Consider the following 19989-nt stretch of genomic DNA (forward strand, 5'->3'; position numbering starts at 1 on the left):
CTTCTCACCAGGATCTGCGGTTTGTATCACCAGTAGCAATTGGAACTGCATATACATACATGTGTGTGGAGAGACAGACATGTAGTTTGGTTTGGTTTTATGCCAAGTCGTTTTGTGTACATAATACCAGACGTTCTATCTGCCTGATGACCTTACAATGAACATCAGCAGTCTGTGTGCCCCTGGACCTCCATGCCTCTCAGCCAGGTCACTCTTGCTCCTGTTTGCCCTTACAGTTCCAAATAGCATGCTATGTGCAGGGCTTTTGGGCCGAGATATTATTGTCTGACGTCCCCCTATGAAAATCAAGGAGTCCCTGTGTCCTGTTCCATGACTGAGTATTGACAGCACTGCTGGCAGCAATGCTGGGAACACTGATTAACCTCTCCCAGCCCACGGTTCTCACTGGAGTCTTTCTTGTTTAGGTTTCCTCGGATAATGAGTTCGGAGCCAAGCCCTGTCCCTGTACACGGTGACTGTTCCCACCAATGGCTTCAGAGGTCCTCATCCCCACCCCTTCTCGGTGCTGATGGCTGCACAGGCACTTCCTTTGCCGTCATCGTCATCGTTAGATCTCCTTTGCTCTTTTTTGGGCTAGATCTCTTTTTTAACTCTTCATTTTCCTCTTTTGATTTATTTCCTTATGATATTTTTTTTAAATCAAAAGACTTTATTCTAATCACTCACAGATGAAAACTGAGCCCAGCAGGGTTCAAAAACACTTCTCAAACTGTAGTCCCACCTTTGTTTTTCTCGCCAGCCAGCTTCTGTACAGTTCGGAGAGCTGTTCCCAAGTCACAGCTTCGTGTGTTCGTCTTTGTTAACTTATGCAACACACACATAAATAAATTGTAACTAAAAAAAAATTAGTTGTAGGTCCTCTGTCGTGACTCGTGTCCTTTTGCCTGCATTCCATCTGTCCTCATCACTTATTACCCCCTTGGTCTCCTTTCTAAATTTTGTATTATATCCATGCTTACCCCTGTTTACATATATTCTTGTATACAGTTTAGGTTAGGGTTTGCGCATGAGAGAGAGCCAACAGTTTTTCTTTCCCCTTACTGTGCTTCCCAAGTCCATCCATTCCCCACATATTTCATTTCTCTATATAGCCGAATATTGCATATGTGTACCATGTTTTTATTACACATTCGTCTGTCGATGGACATCTAAATTGAGTCCATGTTCTTTGCTATAGTAAATAGAGCAGCAGAAACATGGATGTGCAAGTATCCCATGGTAGGAGATGGAGTTCTTAAGGAGTGGAATAGCTGGATCCTTCTTACTTTGTTTCCTTTTGTTTTGCACATCCCTATCTGAGAAAGGCATACGAGGAACACCATTTTTCGGGGACAAATGCCTAAAACTGTTCTAGTCTGTCCTCCCACGATGAGATAGTTGTTCTGGGTATAAAAGACAAGGCTGAAAGTGCATGTGAGAATTCTGAAGACATCATTTCACTTCTAATGGTCCCCTTACAAAATCTAATGCCACCTCAAATTCTGGTGTTTATTTCTGGGAAAATTTTTGACTTCAATATCCAAAACTTTTGACTATTCTGCATTTTTTTCATTTCTCTCTCTCTCTCTCTCTCTCTCTCTCTCTCTCTCTCTCTCTCTCTCTCTGAAACAGGTCTTGCTATGTAGCCCTGATTGACCTGGAACTCTTTATATAGATTAAGGTGGTCTCAAACTCATAGAACTCTACCTGCCTCTGCCTCTTGCATATTAGAATTTCAAGATTTCTTTATTTCCCAGTTCTTATTTGTGAGTAGCAACATATTTGTGTGTGTGTAATCTTGAATACACACACCTGTGCACATGTTCCATTGGCTATATGCATATACATTTGAGTTTATAGTGTGTGTGGTGTTTGGGGTAATCTCCAGCTCACTACGTGGCAAAGGTTGGCCTTGAACTTCTGCCCCTCCTGCCTCATCAACAAGTTTAGCAGATAGAGATTTTTCCCCACTAGAGACATAATAGTTGTTACTCTCCCCCCTCCCCACCCTGCCAGAGGAGCTGGGGAAAGAAAGGTAGGATTTGGTCTGTTTTCTGTGATGCTAAGGGTCAAACCCAGTGCTTTTTGTGGTCTAGCAGACCTGTGCAGTGTTTAAGAGGTTAATCTTACATCTGCTGCCTGGCAGCTTTTGGCTACGGCCTCTGTGGAAGCCAAGGACAGCAGGAGCCCGTGCGCTCGCCCTTTAGCATGCAGGGTTTTGGTCACAGCCCATGTTTTTTTCGAGCATGATCCTCTGCTCCTGGCTGTTGCTGAATCCAAAGATCCTGAGACGGAACTTTTGGTTCTTTGCTGGGTCGGGGAGTGGCTTGAGAGGGTTTCGTCCCTTTTACAGACGTAGAAACACTGCACAAATGTGCCCGCCAGCCCTTCTGCTCTGTTGGCTCCTGAGCCGGCCAAGCGGCCAGTTCTCTAAGCCCTGACTGTGGTACATGAGCATGCTTTGAGCCTCCCCCTGGCCACCTATGAGCTCCTACTCTCTGAGGCCTCCTGCCAGGGATGGGCCTCCATCTCCTACAGCCTAGACTTACTCTCATCTTGCTGGCCACATTCTCCTTTTGTATTTAGCCGTGAGACTCTGTTCCTTTTAATCATTTCCCCATAATTTATCAGAATTTCTGAAAGAAGCAGAGGGAAAGGAACACGGTCATGACTCTCTTCAGTTCAGGGTTGGAGAGCCAGCCTTCCTCCTCAGGCCTTTGACATTTCTTTATAAAAGTGGCGCAATTAGTTTTAACAGACAGGGCGGCCACCTTCGTTTGTTACCTTCTTTCTTGGTCTAAAAGATTAAAGAGATAACAAGGATACAGAACTAAGATGTATCCGTTACTAAATGCCCCAGGGAAGTGCCGCAGCACTGGGAGGAGATCCACCTCAGTGAGTCTGTACCCTTGCTCTTTCTAGGACATAAACTCAGATGGATGGCCTGAAGTCCTCGGCCAGGCACCACCATTGAGGAGCTGTAGGGTGAGACTGAAGGAAGTTTGGCTTATGACTCCTTCATGGGGTTCAGGGCCTTTCAGTACCCTTGGGTTTTGTTATGAGAAGTTGGCGCGACCTCTTCAGAGGCAGGTTTACTCTTGATACCATAGAAACAATTGTCCAGAGAGAGCAAAGTGTCCTTCAGTTCCCAGGTCTTGAGTTTGACTCTGCCCATCTTATTAGAAAGAGCAAAGCATACGTACTTGAAGCCAGCATGAGGGGGGCGTAGTTGATACTTAATAGCTGCATTCGGGGACCCCCAAACAGGACACAGCCAGTGTTTACTACACTCCCACTGGGCCAGGTGACACTGCCTACTGGAGGCCCAGCAGGGACCCTGACAGGAGGCCTGCTATTCTGAAGCTGGGTTGAAAGAGGATGTGAATAAACAGGATGTTACCGATAAATACGTGATGAAGATGGGGGTGTGTGCCCAGCTGAGCAAGGGCCGAGGCTATGGAAGGATTGGGCTGAGCACTGACTACAGGGAAAGCAAGGACGACCAAAGAGTGGGGTCTTCAGTGTGCACAGATGATTTCTGTCTTCAGTGGCAGTGTGTGACCAGCTCTGGGCAGATAGGGAGGTGGATGGTTGCTGCCCAGAGCCCACCTCTGTAAATGGTAACAACCCCCAGCCTCAGCCCTCATCAGTGACACTAATGGCCGTGCATCGGCCCCTGCCAGGGCCCTAATGCAATTCTACCTGCGTCAGAGGCTCCAGCCAGCGCCTGAGTCACCCTAGCTCCCAAGAGAGGACACACCGAGCAGCCTCGCGTCACCAGCACAGGCTGCTTCTCAGCACGGTGGTACCGCTGGGAGATTAAACACATTCGCTTAGAAAAAAAAGCAAAGAAATAACTTCTGATAAGCAGTGCCTGGTAGTTAATGGGCCTCCGAGAGCTGTGTACAATTTAAACTTTTTATTAAAAAGAAAAAAAAAAAAGCTCCTTTGCTCTCCCGGGACTTACACTGTGAAATTATCAACCGCCACGGGCTTTGCCCCCCTTTCAGCGTGACTGCACATACAGTGGAGAACATTAATTTTGTTTTGTTTTTGCTCACAGCCAGGAGTAGGCTCTTCCCTTCTGCTAAGGAGAGCACTCTTGGGTCTCCGTAAGGGTGGAAGGGCCTGGGGGTTCTGAGGCCTCAGCCTCTGCCTAATCCCCTCACCGAAAGAGACGGGGCTCTTAGCTTTCTTCTGTCAGTTGTCTCCATAGGGGCCTAACTCAGCCAGCAGAAGCTCCTCTCTTACTCAGCATACCTAATCAGGTGGTTCACAACTTGCTGAGCAGTTCCAAATTACCTTCCTTGTTGCAGCAAGGAGCCCCCCACACTTCCTTCAGAAAACCCTGATCTCTGGCTTCTGGGTCCAGCTGCCCCCATTTGGACCCAAGACTTTGCTTACTGTGTGACCTCCTGTTAGCCAAGCCCTCTCTGTGCCTCCATGTGTCCATGTGGAAGGTACAGATGACCAACCCCATCTCTGATTCAGTCTCCCCAACCCAGGGATGGCACGTGTGACCTGTGACTTTCACCAGTTTCTGTACCCTTGAGAGTCATCTATGTGCTGAGGTTTTTTCCACCCGGCACCAGGCACTTCTGACCCCATGGGGAAGATGCAGAGAGGGGCCCTGCCCTTTCCCTGGGAGTTGCATTCTCTAGAGGGGCCAGAGAATAGACATGAAAAAAAAAAAATGAAAGCCTTTCAAACACTGAGCAACATGTGACAATGGTGGTGATGAGAGCAAGGGGGTGGTCCATTAGGGGCGGTACCATTGGTGGAGGCGAGCAAAGAGATGGTCCATTAGGGGCGGCACCATTGGTGGAGGCGAGCAAAGAGATGGTCCATTGGGGGCGGTACCAACGGTGGATGCACGAGAGCAAGGAGGTGGTCGAGGTGGTCCATTGGGGTGGTACCAACGGTGGAGGAGAGCAAGGGGGGGTCCATTGGGGCGGTACCAATGGTGGAGGGAAGAGAGCAACGGGGCGGGGGGGAAGGGGAGGGGATACCAGTGGTGGAGGGAAGAGAGCAAGGAGATGGTCCATTGGGGCGGTACCAATGGTGGAGGGAAGAGAGCAAGGGGGTGGTCCATTGGGACGGTACCAATGGTGGAAGGAAGAGAGCAAAGGGGTGGTCCATTAGGGGCGGTACCATTGGTGGAAGGAAGAGAGCAAGGGGGTGGTCCATTGGGGCGGTACCAATGGTGGAAGGAAGAGAGCAAGGAGATGGTCCATTGGGGCGGTACCAATGGTGGAAGGAAGAGAGCAAGGAGATGGTCCATTGGGGCGGTACCAATGGTGGAGGGAAGAGAGCAAGGGGGTGGTCCATTGGGGCGGTACCAATGGTGGAAGGAAGAGAGCAAAGGGGTGGTCCATTAGGGGCGGTACCATTGGTGGAGGGAAGAGAGCAAGGGGGTGGTCCATTGGGGGCGGTACCAATGGTGGAGGAGAGCAAAGAGATGGCCCATTGGGGGCGGTACCAATGGTGGAAGAGAACAAGGAGGTGGTCCATTGGGGGCGGTACCAACGGTGGATGGACGAGAGCAAGGGGGTGGTCCATCGGGGGCGGTACCAACGATGGAGGGAAGAGAGCAACAGGGAGGACCCTTTGGGGACCATACTAATGGTGGCCCTTCCTGAGGAGGTTCTGTCTGAGACTTAAATGAATAGGAAAGAGTTGGCTCTTTTCTGGTCTGGAGGAGGACATATAACAAAGGTCCCCTGCAGGCCCGCTCAGTGTGGTCAAGAACCAGAAAGGCAGGTGCATCCAGGGTGTGGGCAGCTCCAGCTGACCTCTGCTGACAGCGGGAGCCAGAGCTGGAGTGCTCTGAGCAGTGGGCACAGTGGAGGGACGAGGTTGCAGGGCAGCTGGAGGCGCAGCGGCTTGGGCTTTACCAATCTCTGCCTTATTTTCTGCACGTGTGTCTTTTCTTTGGAACTGTAATCCCGTTGGTTGACTTTAATAACCAATGAGAACATTTTTCAGGCTGTTTAACTTTATTAAAAGATTTGAATTTGATGCTGAACATCAGCTTGGCTGCTTCAAGCTTCTGCTAGAAGGCCCTCTCAGTCATGGCTGTGTTCTCCTGCCATCCCTACATGTTAGCTCCCTCCCCACTGCCATGTAGCCCAAGACTGTAAATAATCTAATTATTTCTTGTACTTTAGTAAATATGCCAGGATCACTCGTAGCTGTCTGAGACCCACAGAGAATATTAACTTGGTGCTTTTTTTTTTTTTTTTGAGAAGACTGGATAATAAGTTAGAGCAATCTTCTTGGACTGATTGAGCCCCCACACAGTCTCAGGGAGGCCAAGGGCTTTCCTCTGTATGCATCATTAGCCTCATATAGGATTGTTCAAGATCTGCGATAAGAGGCATGGTGGGAGGAGGAAGGAACTGGGAACAAGTTGCTCACAGTCCTGAAAACCCTTGAGCCCATCAGGACTCCAGTTAATCTCTCAGTGTGCAGATGAGGCCCTAGGCCTATGAGCAGGGTCCCCACCGTGATGACAGCCTGCCCGAGCAGACAAGAACTTGACATATTAGTGTCACCGTGTGGGGACTTGGGGAGGTCAGGCTTGCTGGGTCCTACCTCCAGATGTGGCCTCCCCATCCCTGTCTGTCGACAGAAGAGGCTTCTGGAAGAATATTCGGGGCTAATTACAGAGCACATCGTGCTGCAGCTATCATTAGTATTAATTAGTTTCCAAAGGCAGAAATGCGCTTTCCTCCGTGGACTGCGCCCCGCTTGGCTAGCCCTGAGCTTGCGGGCGCCATGCGTGGGCGCGGGTGACTTAGAGGCCGCAGGCTGCAGGGAAAGGCCAAGGTCTCAGCTCAGATCGAGCCCTCTTTTCGTGCTCTGTGGCCCTGGGGGACCGGATTTACCCATGTGCTGTGTTGCCGGCATGAGGTCTGATCGAGAAGCACAAGCAGGTTTCCAAAGATGCCAACAGGCAGAACTCAAGAAAGCCGACTGCCCCCGGAGAGACAAGCCCTCTGCCAGAGAACTGAGACAGTCTGAAAGCCCCAAGTGGCATCTTTAATTCATGCCCTGGCTGAGTTTGTATTGCTAAATTCAAATTAATGATCTCTACACCACAACCCAGAACCTGGCCAAGCGGCAGGAAACATCCTTGAACACCATCATAGGATCATAGGACATCCTTCCTGTCTCAACACCCCAGGCAGGGAAGGGCAAGGAGGCTAACACCAACCACAATGACAGGATTAAAACTAGCAGTAGGGTTTTAGAAACAGCAGATTTTGCAGCCACATCCAGGCCTGTGGTCTGGAACCCCTGGCTTTGCAGTACTCTTGAGCCCTGTGGAACACAGACAGGCTGAACCATATGTCCATCCAAAGCAGAGCAGTGGAGAAGGCTCTTGCAGAGCACCAGGGGTGCCTGGAAGGAGGTGGGGCGCTTTTCAAGAGTGTCGGGACTGGACCTGTCTGTGGGCCTCTGCCCAGTGAAAAGCAGACTTTGCCCATGGGGGTCTTGTTCCATTCTGAACAGCTCATACTCTATATGTGGAAGCTTTATACCCAATGGGAGGCACCCGTTGGTGGCTGTGACATCCCTCTCCATGCCTACTGACCAGAGCCCTGGGCCTCCACAGCGGCTTGGTTTGGAGAAGTTGAGTATGGCCGTAGTGACCTGGTTCATGGGGGGTCACACAGACCCGTGTCACCTCAAACATCAGTTCAGTACCACCGTGGACCCTGGGGGATGGGGTGCCTCCGGAGTAGTGGCCAGCTGCAAACACGGTGAAGGTGGGCTGGCGGCAAGCGGGATCAGAGAAATGGTGGTAGTGCCCTTCCCAGGAGCGGTTGTGGTCATCGAAGCTGAAGAGCCGAATGAGGAACAACACAGCAGGCCTTGCCTCACAGCCCGTGCTGACCCAGTGACCACCCAGGTGCAGTGGCAGAGCTGGCCGGGAAGGCAGCACAGGTGGGTGGTGCTCGTCGGAGAAGGCAATGCTACTGCAGGCCAGGCAGGGCCAAGTGTGGTGCTGCCAAAGTTGAAGCAGAGGGGTCAGGCGCCAGGCAGAGCCACACTTGCAACTAGAATGGACTCACAGTGCAAGGCCTGAGACTCCCTTTCCTGGTTGTTCAGCTCTCTTTGCCCTCCTGTTCACTAGCAGGTGGGCCTCTTGGTGTACTTGGGTTTAGAAGGAAAGGTGCCTTTAGGCTGACACTGCTTGTTCGTTTCCCTGCTTCCCAGACACAAATAATCACAGGGAAACTATATTAATTACAACACTGTTTGGCCTATAGCTTAGGCATATTTTTAGTTTACTTTTACATTTTAAATTAACCCGTTTCTATTAATAGGCTGTGGCCTACTGATAAGGTTCTGACTGGCAGCTGGCATCTTTCTTCATCGGCAGCTAAATGGCATCTCTCTGACTCTACCTATATCTATATTTTTCTCTGTATCTCTGTTCGAATTTCCTGCCTGACTTTACTAAGCCATTGGCCAAAACAGCTTTATTCATCAACCAATAAAGCAACACGTATACAGAAGGACGTCCCACACCAGGTAACCTTCCTCCTTGGGCCTCTGCACATGTCCCCAGGAGGGCCCAAGGCCTCTTCCTCTGGTCCTCACTCTAATAAAGGCTTGCACTTATAAAGCAGGCTCCAGACCTGTCCCATCCCTTCCTTATAGATATCCCTCCCCCTTTCCTCTATCGCTTCCGCATTAGACTGGAAGTGGCAGAAACTTTCTAGGCAGTGGCCTTGACTTCTCCCAACCCTAGGCTCCCAGCAAACACACTCCTGTTGAATGAATGAGAGTGGGCTGAAGCACAGATTGGTCTTAGGTCTCCAGATTTAGAAGAAGTCCATGCCCCGTTTGCCAAAGGCACACCACCAATGTCCCTTCACTTCTGCAGCATCCTCACTTGCTGGCTGGTGTGGCAGGTCCTTCTGTCTATGTGTTTCTTTTATTGGTTGATGAATAAAGAAACTGGCTTGGCCTATAGTAAGGTAGAACTCAGGTGGGGAAAACTAAGCTGAATGCTGGGAGAAAGGAGGCAGAGTCCGAGAGAAGCCATGGAGCCCTGCCCGACACAGATGCCGAAACTTTACCCAGTAAGCCACAGCCTCGTGGCAATATACAGATTACTAGAAATGGGTTAAATTAAGATATAGGAGTTAGCCAATAAGAAGCTAGAGCTAGCCAGGCGGTGGTGGCGCACGCCTTTAATCCCAGCACTCGGGAGGCAGTGAGTTCGAGGCCAGTCTGGTCTACAAGACCTAGTTCCAGGACAGGCTCCAAAACCACAGAGAAACCCTGTATCGAAAAACCAAAAAAAAAAAAAAAAAAAAAAAAAAAAAAAAAAAAAAAAAAAAGCTAGAGCTAATGGGCCAAGTAGTGATTTAAATAATATAGTTTCTGTGTGACCATTTCAGGTCTGAGCTGCTGGGCAGCTGGGAAACAAACAAACAGCCTCTCTTACAACAGCTGGGGGCTAGGTTGAAGCCCTCCTGCAACTGTTCAACCAAGGGCAGCGGCACTCAGAGGCCAGGTGGCTGGCCACAGCTGTCCATCATTGAACACAGCCCTGCAGAACTTGTGCCCAAACCTCACTGAAGTTAGCACGTCCTCTGCAAGGGGGAGGACCAAGGCTACTGTGGTGGTTTCTGTTCTGCATGTATGTGTGTGTAGGGGCGGGGAACGTGGGTGTGGAGGTGTGTTCCTGTGTGTCAGCCACATGTGAAGGCTGGAGGTTGACAAAGGGGTCTTTCTCTTATCATGCTCCTCTTTATTCTATGAAACAGAGTCTCCCAGTTGAACCTGAGCTTGCCAATAGGACTAAGTTTCCTAGCCAGCTAGCCCTGGACATCCCTTGCCTCTGCTTTCTGAACACTGAAATTACAGGCAGGCTGCCACATCTGCCCAACATTTAAGTAACATATGGGGATCCAGATTCCAGTCCTCGACCTTCCTCTGCAATTGCATTAAACAGTGAGCTTCTCCCCATCCCTCTTCCCCACTGGCCTTGTTTGAGATACATTTATGCTATGTAGCCCAAGCAAACCTTGAACTTGCTTTTTAGCTTGGACAGGACTTGTGTTCCTGATTCTCCTTCTGTGTCCCTGAAGTGCCGGGATTATGAGCATGTACCACCCTGCCTAGCCTTCAGCATCATTGTAACAGACAAAACCAGTTGCATTGGAGTCCTGGGGTTTACAGACCCCTCCCCCACTGCCCCAAGGTGTGCACTTTTTTTTCTTTCCGGTTTTGGATTACTTGAAGTAATCCAGGTTAGGCTTTGCTAAGATGATTAAGACCCAACAACAGGAAACAGACATGAAATCTAATTGGTCTACATTTCAGAGTGAAAATACTTAGTAGAGGCCAGGAAAGAATGAGGCATGACCTCCCATCTCCCTCTCCCTTCCCTCTCCTTTCCCTCTCCTTCCTTCCCTTCCCTCTTCTTCTTTCCTTAAAGGGAGTTGCTGCCAGAAGTCAACACAGAACCTTCTCTACCTATGATGGCCTTGGAATAGGCACCGGTCAGCACTGACCTGAGAGCCAGCTGACAACTCTGTTCCCGCTGTCCCTGAGGGAAACTTGGGGACTGGGGTCCAAGCAGAAGAGACAAGGGGGAGGGTTTTTCTCTTTTGTTTGGATTGTCACACTTTCAAAGCCTTTACTATTAATATTTATTCCTCTGAGGGAACTGAACTTCTATTTCTACAACACATGATCCTATATCATGTTTCATTTCTGGATATTATTGTTATTATTGTGTGTGTGTGAGAGAGAGAGTCATGCTGTATAGCCAAGGCTGGGTTCAAACTCCAGGCAATCCATTTTGCCTCGGCTTCCAAAGGGCTCAAATAACAGGCAAGCACTATCATACCTAGCTGTTCAGGGGATTCTGACCTGGAGGACGCGAAGGCACTTTGAAACCCTGGTAAATGGTGGCAGACTTGTTTGTGATGGAGGAAGCAATGGCAGTTAGCTGGAGTGTCAGTAATTGGGAGGCCAGCTGATAAGAGTTCCCTCTAATTTAGGCCTTTTAACCCACATTCTGAACTATGCTCACACTAATGTGTATTGACAGGACCAAATGCACAGCATTGAAACAGTCCCAGAGTGGCTCTTTCCTGCCACACGCGCAGAGACACACTCACGGCCTTACTCGTGCACCATCCCCTGTGCAGAGGGACGTTGCAGGGGCTGGCTGGTCTTTTGGGGCATTCCCAAGTTTTGAAGATGGTTGAGGGGACAGAAAAGGCATTTCCCGCTCAGAGTCAGTTAAAGGAGGTGACATAAAGCTTCTGTCCCCACGAACCACCTCCTGGGTGTCCTCAACAGAGACCAGAGGCCCATGTGTTAATAGACAAAGCCCCCACCTCACACTTGCTAACTTCATGGTGACGTGAGCCTATTCGCCGAGCCGTTTCCCCCATGGCCCGCACCGGTTTCTAATTAGGCTCTGGAGGTGATGCCTGCCCGGATGACTGCAGTGGAGAACAGGCTGATTGATTACTATTCTATATCCAGGCAATAAATTTGGGGATCAAATTGGTTTTAAATTAACTCTAAAAATGTTCGTGTTTACCATCTGGTTCGGGTCGCAGGCAAGGCTCAGGCTCCTGAGAGCAGAAGGTGAGGAGAACGAGGAGCTGTTCGGGGATTCTACTGCAGCAGCATTTCCTTCTCTTGAACGATCTTCCTCCCCTCCCCAAGAGGGGAGTTGCTGAGCAGACCTTTAATTTAATGTCTGTGCATCTGGCGCTGGTCTGCAATGACATCTTTCTATGCGTCTTGTTTCCCAATCACTCTTCCAGCCTGTGTAGGCCATTAGGTCTGGTGGGGTGGAAGGAAGGGAAGTAATAGTGGCCCCTGAGCTCTGCCCAGGAGACAGGAGGCTGTCAGCCCTCATGGTGTCCACTGAATAAGGAGGTGGGGGCTGTAATCTACTCACCACGTGTGCCTTCCTCCTCAGGACTGAGTTCTGAGCATCATAGACACTTGTCAAAAGGGATTGATTTTGAGGTCAATTGAAAGGAACCCTGTGGAGCCGGGCACTGGGCAGTGGTGGCACACACCTTTAATCCTAGCACTTGGGAGGCAGAGACAGACAGATCTTTGTAAGTTCCATGCCAGCCTGGTTTACAGTCTGCAGAGAGAGTTCCAGGACAGCCAGGACTACACAGAGATACTTTGTCCTGAAAAACCAAAGCAGGCCCCTTTCAGGAGAACCTTGGCATGTTCCTTCTCTGCCTCCCATATCCTGGGTTTTGGGGGCAGCTGGAAAGTGTAGGGTGAGCATATGGGTGTGGCCTAGGTCTCATCACTAGTACCCACCCCTTGGGAATCTGACAAGCAGTAGCTACCAAAGATGAGAAGTGGCACCATTTGACTGCTTGAGCCTACAGTATTCAGTAGGCTCTTAATGAATGCTACATGATGGGAGGATGGCTAAGTTCAAACAGCACTGATAAAGATGGCAGAACTTATTCCTCCCTGTCTTGATTTCTTGATTTGATTATTTCTTCTTCTTCTTCTTCTTCTTCTTCTTCTTCTTCTTCTTCTTCTTCTTCTTCTTCTTCTTCTTCTTCTTCTTCTTCTCCTCCTCCTCCTCCTCCTCCTCCTCCTCCTCCTCCTCCTCCTCCTCCTCCTCCTCCTCCTCCTTCTTCTTCTTCTATTTTAAGACTGGCCTGATGGAGGAAGGTCATTGGTTAAATAAACTGCCTTGGCCCTGATGGGTGGAGTAAACAGAACAGAATGCTGGGAGGAAGAGGAAGTGAGCTCAGAGACGCATGCTCCCCTCTCCCGGGCAGATGCGATAGCTCTGCTCTCTGAGGCAGACACATGAAGCTCAGACCCAGGATGGATGTAGGCTAGAATCTTTCCCTGTAAGACTGATGCTACACAGATTATTAGAGATGGGTTGATCGGGATATGAGAATTAGCCTGTAAGGGCTAGAGTTAATGGGCCAAGCAGGGTTTAAAAGAATACAGGGTCCATGTAATTATTTCGAGGCATAAGCTAGCAGGCGGCCGGGGTGCTGGGGACGCAGCCCCGCCGCTCTTATTACTACACTGTCCTCAAACTCAAAGCAGTCTCCCTGCCTCTGCCTCCAAAGTGCTAGAGTTACAGATGTGAGAGCTACCGTCCTCAACTTGATTATCAGGAAATATGTATGAAGTTCACTGGTAAGAAGTTCCTAATGTAGAGTCCTAACCCTCTTCCATCTCCACTTACAACAAACAGCATCACCGCTATTCCTGTGTGTCCTCCCATCCCACTGTCAGTGTGCCAGACACTGGGGACATTGTTTGCACTCATCACTTGAGGGTGAAGACCCTGTTCTCAGCCATCGAATGTCACAGCTTCCCCTCCTCGGGCTTCCACTTAAAGCCAATGCCTTTTATGACTTTAATTCTTTTCTCAACATTTTTCTGAGGAGGTGTGCTCGTGCGTTACCAGCTACTGGTCAGAGTACCCCAAAGTTCACAAGTCCCCGTGGTGGTGCCCGCCTTTAACCCCAGTACTTGGGAGGCAGAGACAGGCAGATCTCTGTGAGTTTGAGGCCAGCCTGGTCTACAGGGTGATCCAGGACAGGCTCCAAAGCTACACAGAGAAACCCTGTCTCGAAAAACCAAAAAAGGAAACAAAACAAAACAAAAAAAGAAATGAAGACTGCAGGCCTCACCCTAGATCCCCTCGTTAAGAGAGGCCCAGGTCCTAACCCAGAGTCATTTGTTTCCCCCAAGGACCCCACTGTTGTTCGCACTGAGCTATAAGTAGTCAGAGTGAGGGCCCATGTCCCAAGGTCTCCTGTGTTCATTATACTGACTCCATAATATCCGTGGGCTTTGGTGCAGCACGCTCCAGTGTCAGCTTGTGTGCACACACGCACCGGCGGTTTATTCCCTGGTCAGCAGGAAGCCCCCTGAGCTCCTGAAGGAGGTCATTAAGAGGGTACTGCAGCCTCGGCAGACTGTCTCAGTGCATGTGCCAACGTTAGGCTGCCTGTAGCCAGATGCCAGACCCCATGCTGGGTGAAGCCTCAGACCTCTCCTGATGGGGTGCTTACTGTTGCCCACGTGAGGAGGGAACAGGTGGGCTCCCTACCAGCGGTGTGTCCTGGGTGTTGGGAGGTCTGTCGAGTGGGGACGTGGGAGAGAAGGACCAGGAAATGAGAACCAAGGAGGGGACAACCAGCTGGAACCACTGTGCCCTGCAGGGAAAGGTATGGAGCCTTACAAGAATTATGAAGGCCAAATCTAGAAGACGCATGCTGAGAATGACTAGGTGAGGGAGGGTGAATTGTGTTGTTCTCTACAAAATACCATCTAGCCTTGCAAAAGCTGGGGAAAGATGGCCCAAGGAGAGGATATAATCTGCTGTATATAATATAAATATAATATAAATATACAGCAGATTATAAAGATAAAATGTAATAGAATGTGCCAATGTCCCAAGGTGAGCTGACCAGAGGTGAGGGCAGGAAGGAGAGTTGGGCAGAGATCCTTAGCTGGACCTGCCAAACTAGACACCAGAACACACCCAGAGGGGCCCATACTCACCAGAACACTTTGCAGGGGGCACTGGTAGCCAGTGGGACAGTGGTGCTGCCTCTCCGCCCAGTCGGTGTGGATGTCCCCAAGGAACAACTCCTTGACTAGATGGGGTGCCTCCCCAGGCAGCTGTTGCATGTGATGCTGCAGACGGAGCAGACTGAGTTCATGCATGCTGAAGCCCAGTGCGGCCATGCAGTCACCTGGTACCCGGGAGCTCAGCAGCTCATACAGTGTCCCCGGCAGCCAGGCCCGGTCTGGGGGCAGCCGTCCTGTACAGTCCTGGCCAGCCTGGGTCTGGTTGAGGAGCCTGACAATGTCGAGCAGGGCGTGGTGGCTGTGGAAGACTATGCCCACCTTGTGAAGATGATAGTCGGCCTCGGTGGCACCCTGGGTGGTCAAGGAGGCCCGGCGCAGATGGACTTTGCCCTTGATGAGCAGCGAGTGGGCAGGCTCCTGGCAGGAGGGGTCTCTGTAGTAGAACTGGTAGGCTCGGAAGAGACGGTTGGAATAGAAGGTGTAGGAGCGGGTGAGGAATTCTGGCCCTGGACATAGCTCGCAGCTGCTGTGAAGAGATGGGTTTTGGATGGAGAAATGAAAACCTACCTGGGTGTCCCCTTCCCTCTGGCCTGGGCTCCCTTGTTTCCAACCTCCATCACGCGGGCCTGAGCCCTATGGTCTGTTTCCCCAGTTGGGGGCCTTCTCAGTCTTGTGATCCTCATAAAAGCTCTCCAGTCTCCTTCTGGCCAATCTCATGGTCCTAACTGGGGCTATTCCTCCCATCTACCACTCTCAATGGACTCTTAGTTTCCCAGGAACCCTGGCTTCTTCCCCACCAAGATCCAGTGCCCCCTTACTCTGTCCTGGACTTCTTGTTGAGTGAAGGGGGTAGAAGGAGTGCAGAGAGACATTTCTCAAGTGTCTCCCCTCCAGCGAGCTGTTTCCTTCCACTGCTTTATTACACAATAGCGAGCTATTTCCATAAAGGGGCTGGACCGTGGACAAACACACTTTGTGGGTTGAAGGGTGATGGGGAATCTATTGTGGCCACTCAGCATCGCCATCAGGGAAGATGACTGCCCCCAAGCAAGACTGGGAGGATAGCTCAGTGGGAAGAGTGTTTCACACGAGCTTGATGCCCTCCAAGTTGGAGCTCTAGTAGCCAAACAATAATAGCACTTGTGGTAGCTGCCTATAATCCTTGCTCTGGGGAGGTAGAGACAGGAGGATCTCTAAGGATTGATGGAGACTCCCAGGTCCCAGTGAAAGACACTACCTTAAAAAAATAAGGTGGAGAACAATTGAAGAATTGAGGAAGGCACCTACCTGTACCACTGTAGACACACTCACGCATTCCTGTACACAGAGGTGGTCAACTGACCTGGCCTTCAGGATCTAGTCTTTTAATAATGTAAACAGGTCCAGGGGTATATAGAAGGCAAAGGAGTGGCTCCTGACCCCACGGTCATGGCCAAGAGTAGAGCATCCCTGTGGAGGGCTCATTGTGGTGGGTGTCGGAGGACGCCCCTCATTCCCTGGTGCCCACCTGGATTAATATATATCTCGTACTTAGGTTGGTATCATCCAGCCAGAAGGCGCTCATTTTTTCCCTCCAGGCTTTCTGCTAACATGAAGGAGAAGGCCTTGGCTGAGACCTAATGAGTCTTAAGCCGCAGCTTCCTTGTCTCCCAGAGAGAGCAGACGCTGAGCCTGAGATGGGCCGTGAATCTAAAGAGAACCCAATTATGTGGTTTTGTTCCACTGAATCTCTTCACAGTTACTTCTTATTTATGGCGAGTGGCTGTTCTCTGCACCCAGAGCAATGGTAGGCATCTTTAAAAAATAATTATATTACCCTATAAATGTGTGCTGTTTACTGTATGCCAATTATATCCCAATAAGGCTGTAAAAATGCATGAATGTGTTTAAGTAAATAGAAGTGAGTTGGTCTGAAAGAAACAGTAAGTGGCGAATAGGCCAGGCTGTGACTAGAGTGAGGCCAGGCAGCCTGTGCACCCAAGGACCTCAGACGGGGCCTACAGTACAAAGACTGCTTTCCCAGGGCGTGCAGGGTGTCACCTCATAATCCCAGACTACTGACCCTTTTCTGCCGCCTCTCAGAAAGCAACGAGTACAGAGAGGACTTTCTAGGAAGAAAGTTCTAGAAGTTTCTTAGAACTGCTCCAGAGTGTTGCTGCTGGAGGCAGGAGCAGCACAGCTCAGCATTCCCCTGTGTGCACTCAGTGACCCTGCCAGGAGCTGCCTAGGTCCCAGTTGGATGAATGAGGTAAGGCTGCAGCCCCAGAGCCTGGGAAAAGTGCTAGAAGCAATTCTGAGAGCCTCAGTCCTGCCCCCTCCCAGCACCCAAAGCGCTAGCAGATGTTTGGCAAGCAGATTTCTCCATGAGCTCAGGAGGCACGTGGGGGACATGGAAAATCCAGTCCTTGACCCCACAATGGAATGGATTGGGGAGACCTGAGGGGGTAACTGGGGGAAGCCAGAACTCCCCTTCAGCTCCCACCCTGGGAGTAAGAGTGACCAGATGGCTGCCAGAAATGAGGGGCACAGAGCAGCCCTGCTAGGAGAACTGGGTGGGGACTCAGACTCTCTCCAGCCAGTTACTTCCTGTCTTCTTTGTACCAAGTTGTGCCTCATGCCTGACTCTTCCTGCGGATCCAAGAATGGGGCTTCTCTGCAGATGCCACCATCTCCAGGAACCTTCTAGAACATGTTGCCACTCCATGGAGTTTTGCTTGGCAGTTCACTGCTGTGGCAAATCTACATTACACACTTCCCTGTGTGCCTGTTTAGCACGTCTGACTGCACCCCGTGCGCCAGCGCACAAGAGGGAAGCTTGGGTGTCTGCCACGGGTTTCCACGTGTGTATCGTGTGTATCGTTCAGCTTAACTGCATTGGTTGAATGCGACGCCTGGCTGTTCCCTGCTCCAGACGCCACCCCCATAGGGGAGAAAGCAAGCCTTGAGTTTTGCAGGCAGCTTCTGGGGAATTGGGAGCATTGCCTCAGCTTCATAGAGGTCGATGCCTGCCCTCATCTCGCAGCCCAGGAGTGTAGGGTTGGGAGCTTAGGGGAGTCTCACCTAGTGGAGATCCAGGTTCCTCTGAGGTGTGGGGGCAGGACCACAGTGGTGGACATACCCTTAGGCATTGGCTGCTGGCACTGAGGCTCCCAGTATAGATGGCCACCTCCTGAAATTCCAACTGTTTCTATGATGCTAGCTGCAAAGGAGAAAGACCCCAGTCAGAGCTCCACAGACTTCATGCGTCCTGCCTGGCTCTCCTGCTCTCCGCATGCCAGCGGCTCAGGCAGGCTGCACCCAGCTCACCTCAGGCCCGAGAGCACCCAAATGTTTGTTGACTGCATACAGCAGGCTTGCCACTGTCCCCTCCCCTGTACACGAGACACATTACCAGAGTCCAACACACAGTTAGCACTCAGCCAGTGCTCACCGAGTGCCTGGTGGGTACCTAAAGCTGAGCAAGAGATCAGCCACATAGACCACATCCTGCTTGGCTCTCTTCCCTAAGCCCAGGAGAGCCTGGCAAGGGCGTGGGACAGCTTTCCTCAGCTCCCAGCTGCTGCTCAGAACGGAGTAGCAAAATCTGCAGCTGCTAAAGAACTGCAATCGCCTTGAGCTGTCGCCCCACTCAGGACAGCTGACACAGCCCAGACGGCAGAATGCTAGTGTGAGCAGCGTCCAAGTTTTGCAGTACTGACTGTCGTCATCGTGGCCCCTGACCCCGACTGCTGGCCACTGCAGCAGGCTTTCCAACCCAGCCCTTCCCACTGAGCCTGGGGCTGCAGTGGGTCAGGAGGGACTCAGAGAGCTCTAGCCAGCCAGGGCCTCCAGGGAAGGCTATGGATGGAGTGGAGAAACTCTCCCATGGTGTATTCCCATCTGTTCCCCACTGCCCATTCACAGGTTCCCAGCTGGGCTTGACGGGAGGCCAGGGAAAGCCCGTTTTGCCTGTTGGAGCTCTATCTGGTTCACACTTAGACCCAAGACTCTCTGTTCCCAGCAGTCTCAGGAAAACTTCCATTCCTGGCATCTGGCATCATATCTAGAGTCCCTGGGGGCCCTATTACTGGATGAGAGGTGTAGCTGGTGATGATAGTGTCCTTAGTCAAGTCAGGGACACAGGTGGCTTCATAGCAAGCATATTCTAGGATATGCGATCTTTGCAGCCACCCCAGGAGTTGGTTATGGCTCGGTTTGTAGCACTCTGCAAGAAAAGCAAGAGCTAGAGCCTAGGGTGGCCGGATTCAAGCCTGACAGACTGACTATCGCTCGTCTGGGTCACCACTGAGAACAATGGGGACAATTTGGAGACACAGAGTATAGGACACACATGTGCAGAGTGGTCCTTGGCCCCACTGGTCAATGGATCTGTTATCATGGTCAGACAAGTAGGAGAAACATTTCAATAGCTAACTAGGGCAAAGCATCTATGACATCACCGTTGGTCATTGGGGGAGCAAGGCTAACGGAAGACTCGCAAGATAGATGGTGAGTTTTTCAGAATTAATCTGGTGCAATGTCAATAAGACAAAGGAACTTGAGCCACATCACTGTGGTGGGCGCGTGGGTGTCCACGTTGAGCCCCCGCGCCCAGAACTGAGACAGACTCTCCCTAGCTGTCAACCCGAACACAGTCTGGAGCCACCGTTGTGGTCCAAAGCTGCTGGATTCTCCAGATTCAATTCTGCAGGTTAATTTGAACATCACCGGTGTCAATGAAACCTGTCGCAAAGTGTTGATTTGGCGAACAGATGGGAGCAAAGAAGAATCAGGAGGGGTCAGCCTTATTTGCCTGGTTGGGAAATAAAGCTGTTTCGCAGTGAAACAGCACACGGGCTCTGAAAATGAGAGTGTTGTTGTCTCCATGAATCTCTGGTTCTTGAAGAGATGATCTCTCTGTTGGGAGGGAAGCCATCTTTTTGTTTCCTGAGCCCCATCCCTGAAGGCACTAAGAAGAGATGTCACGATCTGTCAAGAAGCCTCAGGTGTTATTTCCCCCTAAGTGTGTTTTTGTTTATGTTGTTTTTCTATGAGAAATTAGGATTCAATTTCATTAGGAGACTGTGAGATACAGTCAGGCCTCTTTGTCTTCAGAACACGAACACACACACACACACACACACACACACACACACACACACACACACACCAGCATGGTAAAGACCTTAAAGCCCGAGGGCCCAGCCATGCTGTCTTCCCATAGCCTCAATGTAAAGGTTGTCTTTTTTTTTTTTAAATTCAACAACAATCCAACTTAATAGTTAGTCTCTTCATGGTGTTGCCCCTCACAGCTTTGGGACAGACCTCGATTTTCTTTTCTTTCTTCTCCTGGCTTTCTTTCTCTCCCCTCAGGAAAGTCTTAACTAGATGAACCACTGCTGGCAGATGGGGCCATGGCTGGGT

At 50.5% G+C, this 19989-nt stretch overlaps 1 protein-coding gene across 1 annotated transcript; it reads right to left on the minus strand.

Annotated features, from left to right (window-relative positions):
• Positions 1-6701: 6701 nt before the first annotated feature.
• Positions 6702-18293, minus strand: Apcdd1l (APC down-regulated 1 like). The gene is given in 6 exon segments (XM_075962898.1): positions 6702-6810; positions 7217-7668; positions 7670-8011; positions 14557-15109; positions 17647-17785; positions 18281-18293. Coding segments are annotated over 6 exon segments (1608 nt in total).
• Positions 18294-19989: the final 1696 nt, after the last annotated feature.

Source organism: Microtus pennsylvanicus, chromosome 2 (genome assembly GCF_037038515.1).
Source record: "Microtus pennsylvanicus isolate mMicPen1 chromosome 2, mMicPen1.hap1, whole genome shotgun sequence".
Classification (NCBI taxonomy): domain Eukaryota; kingdom Metazoa; phylum Chordata; class Mammalia; order Rodentia; family Cricetidae; genus Microtus; species Microtus pennsylvanicus.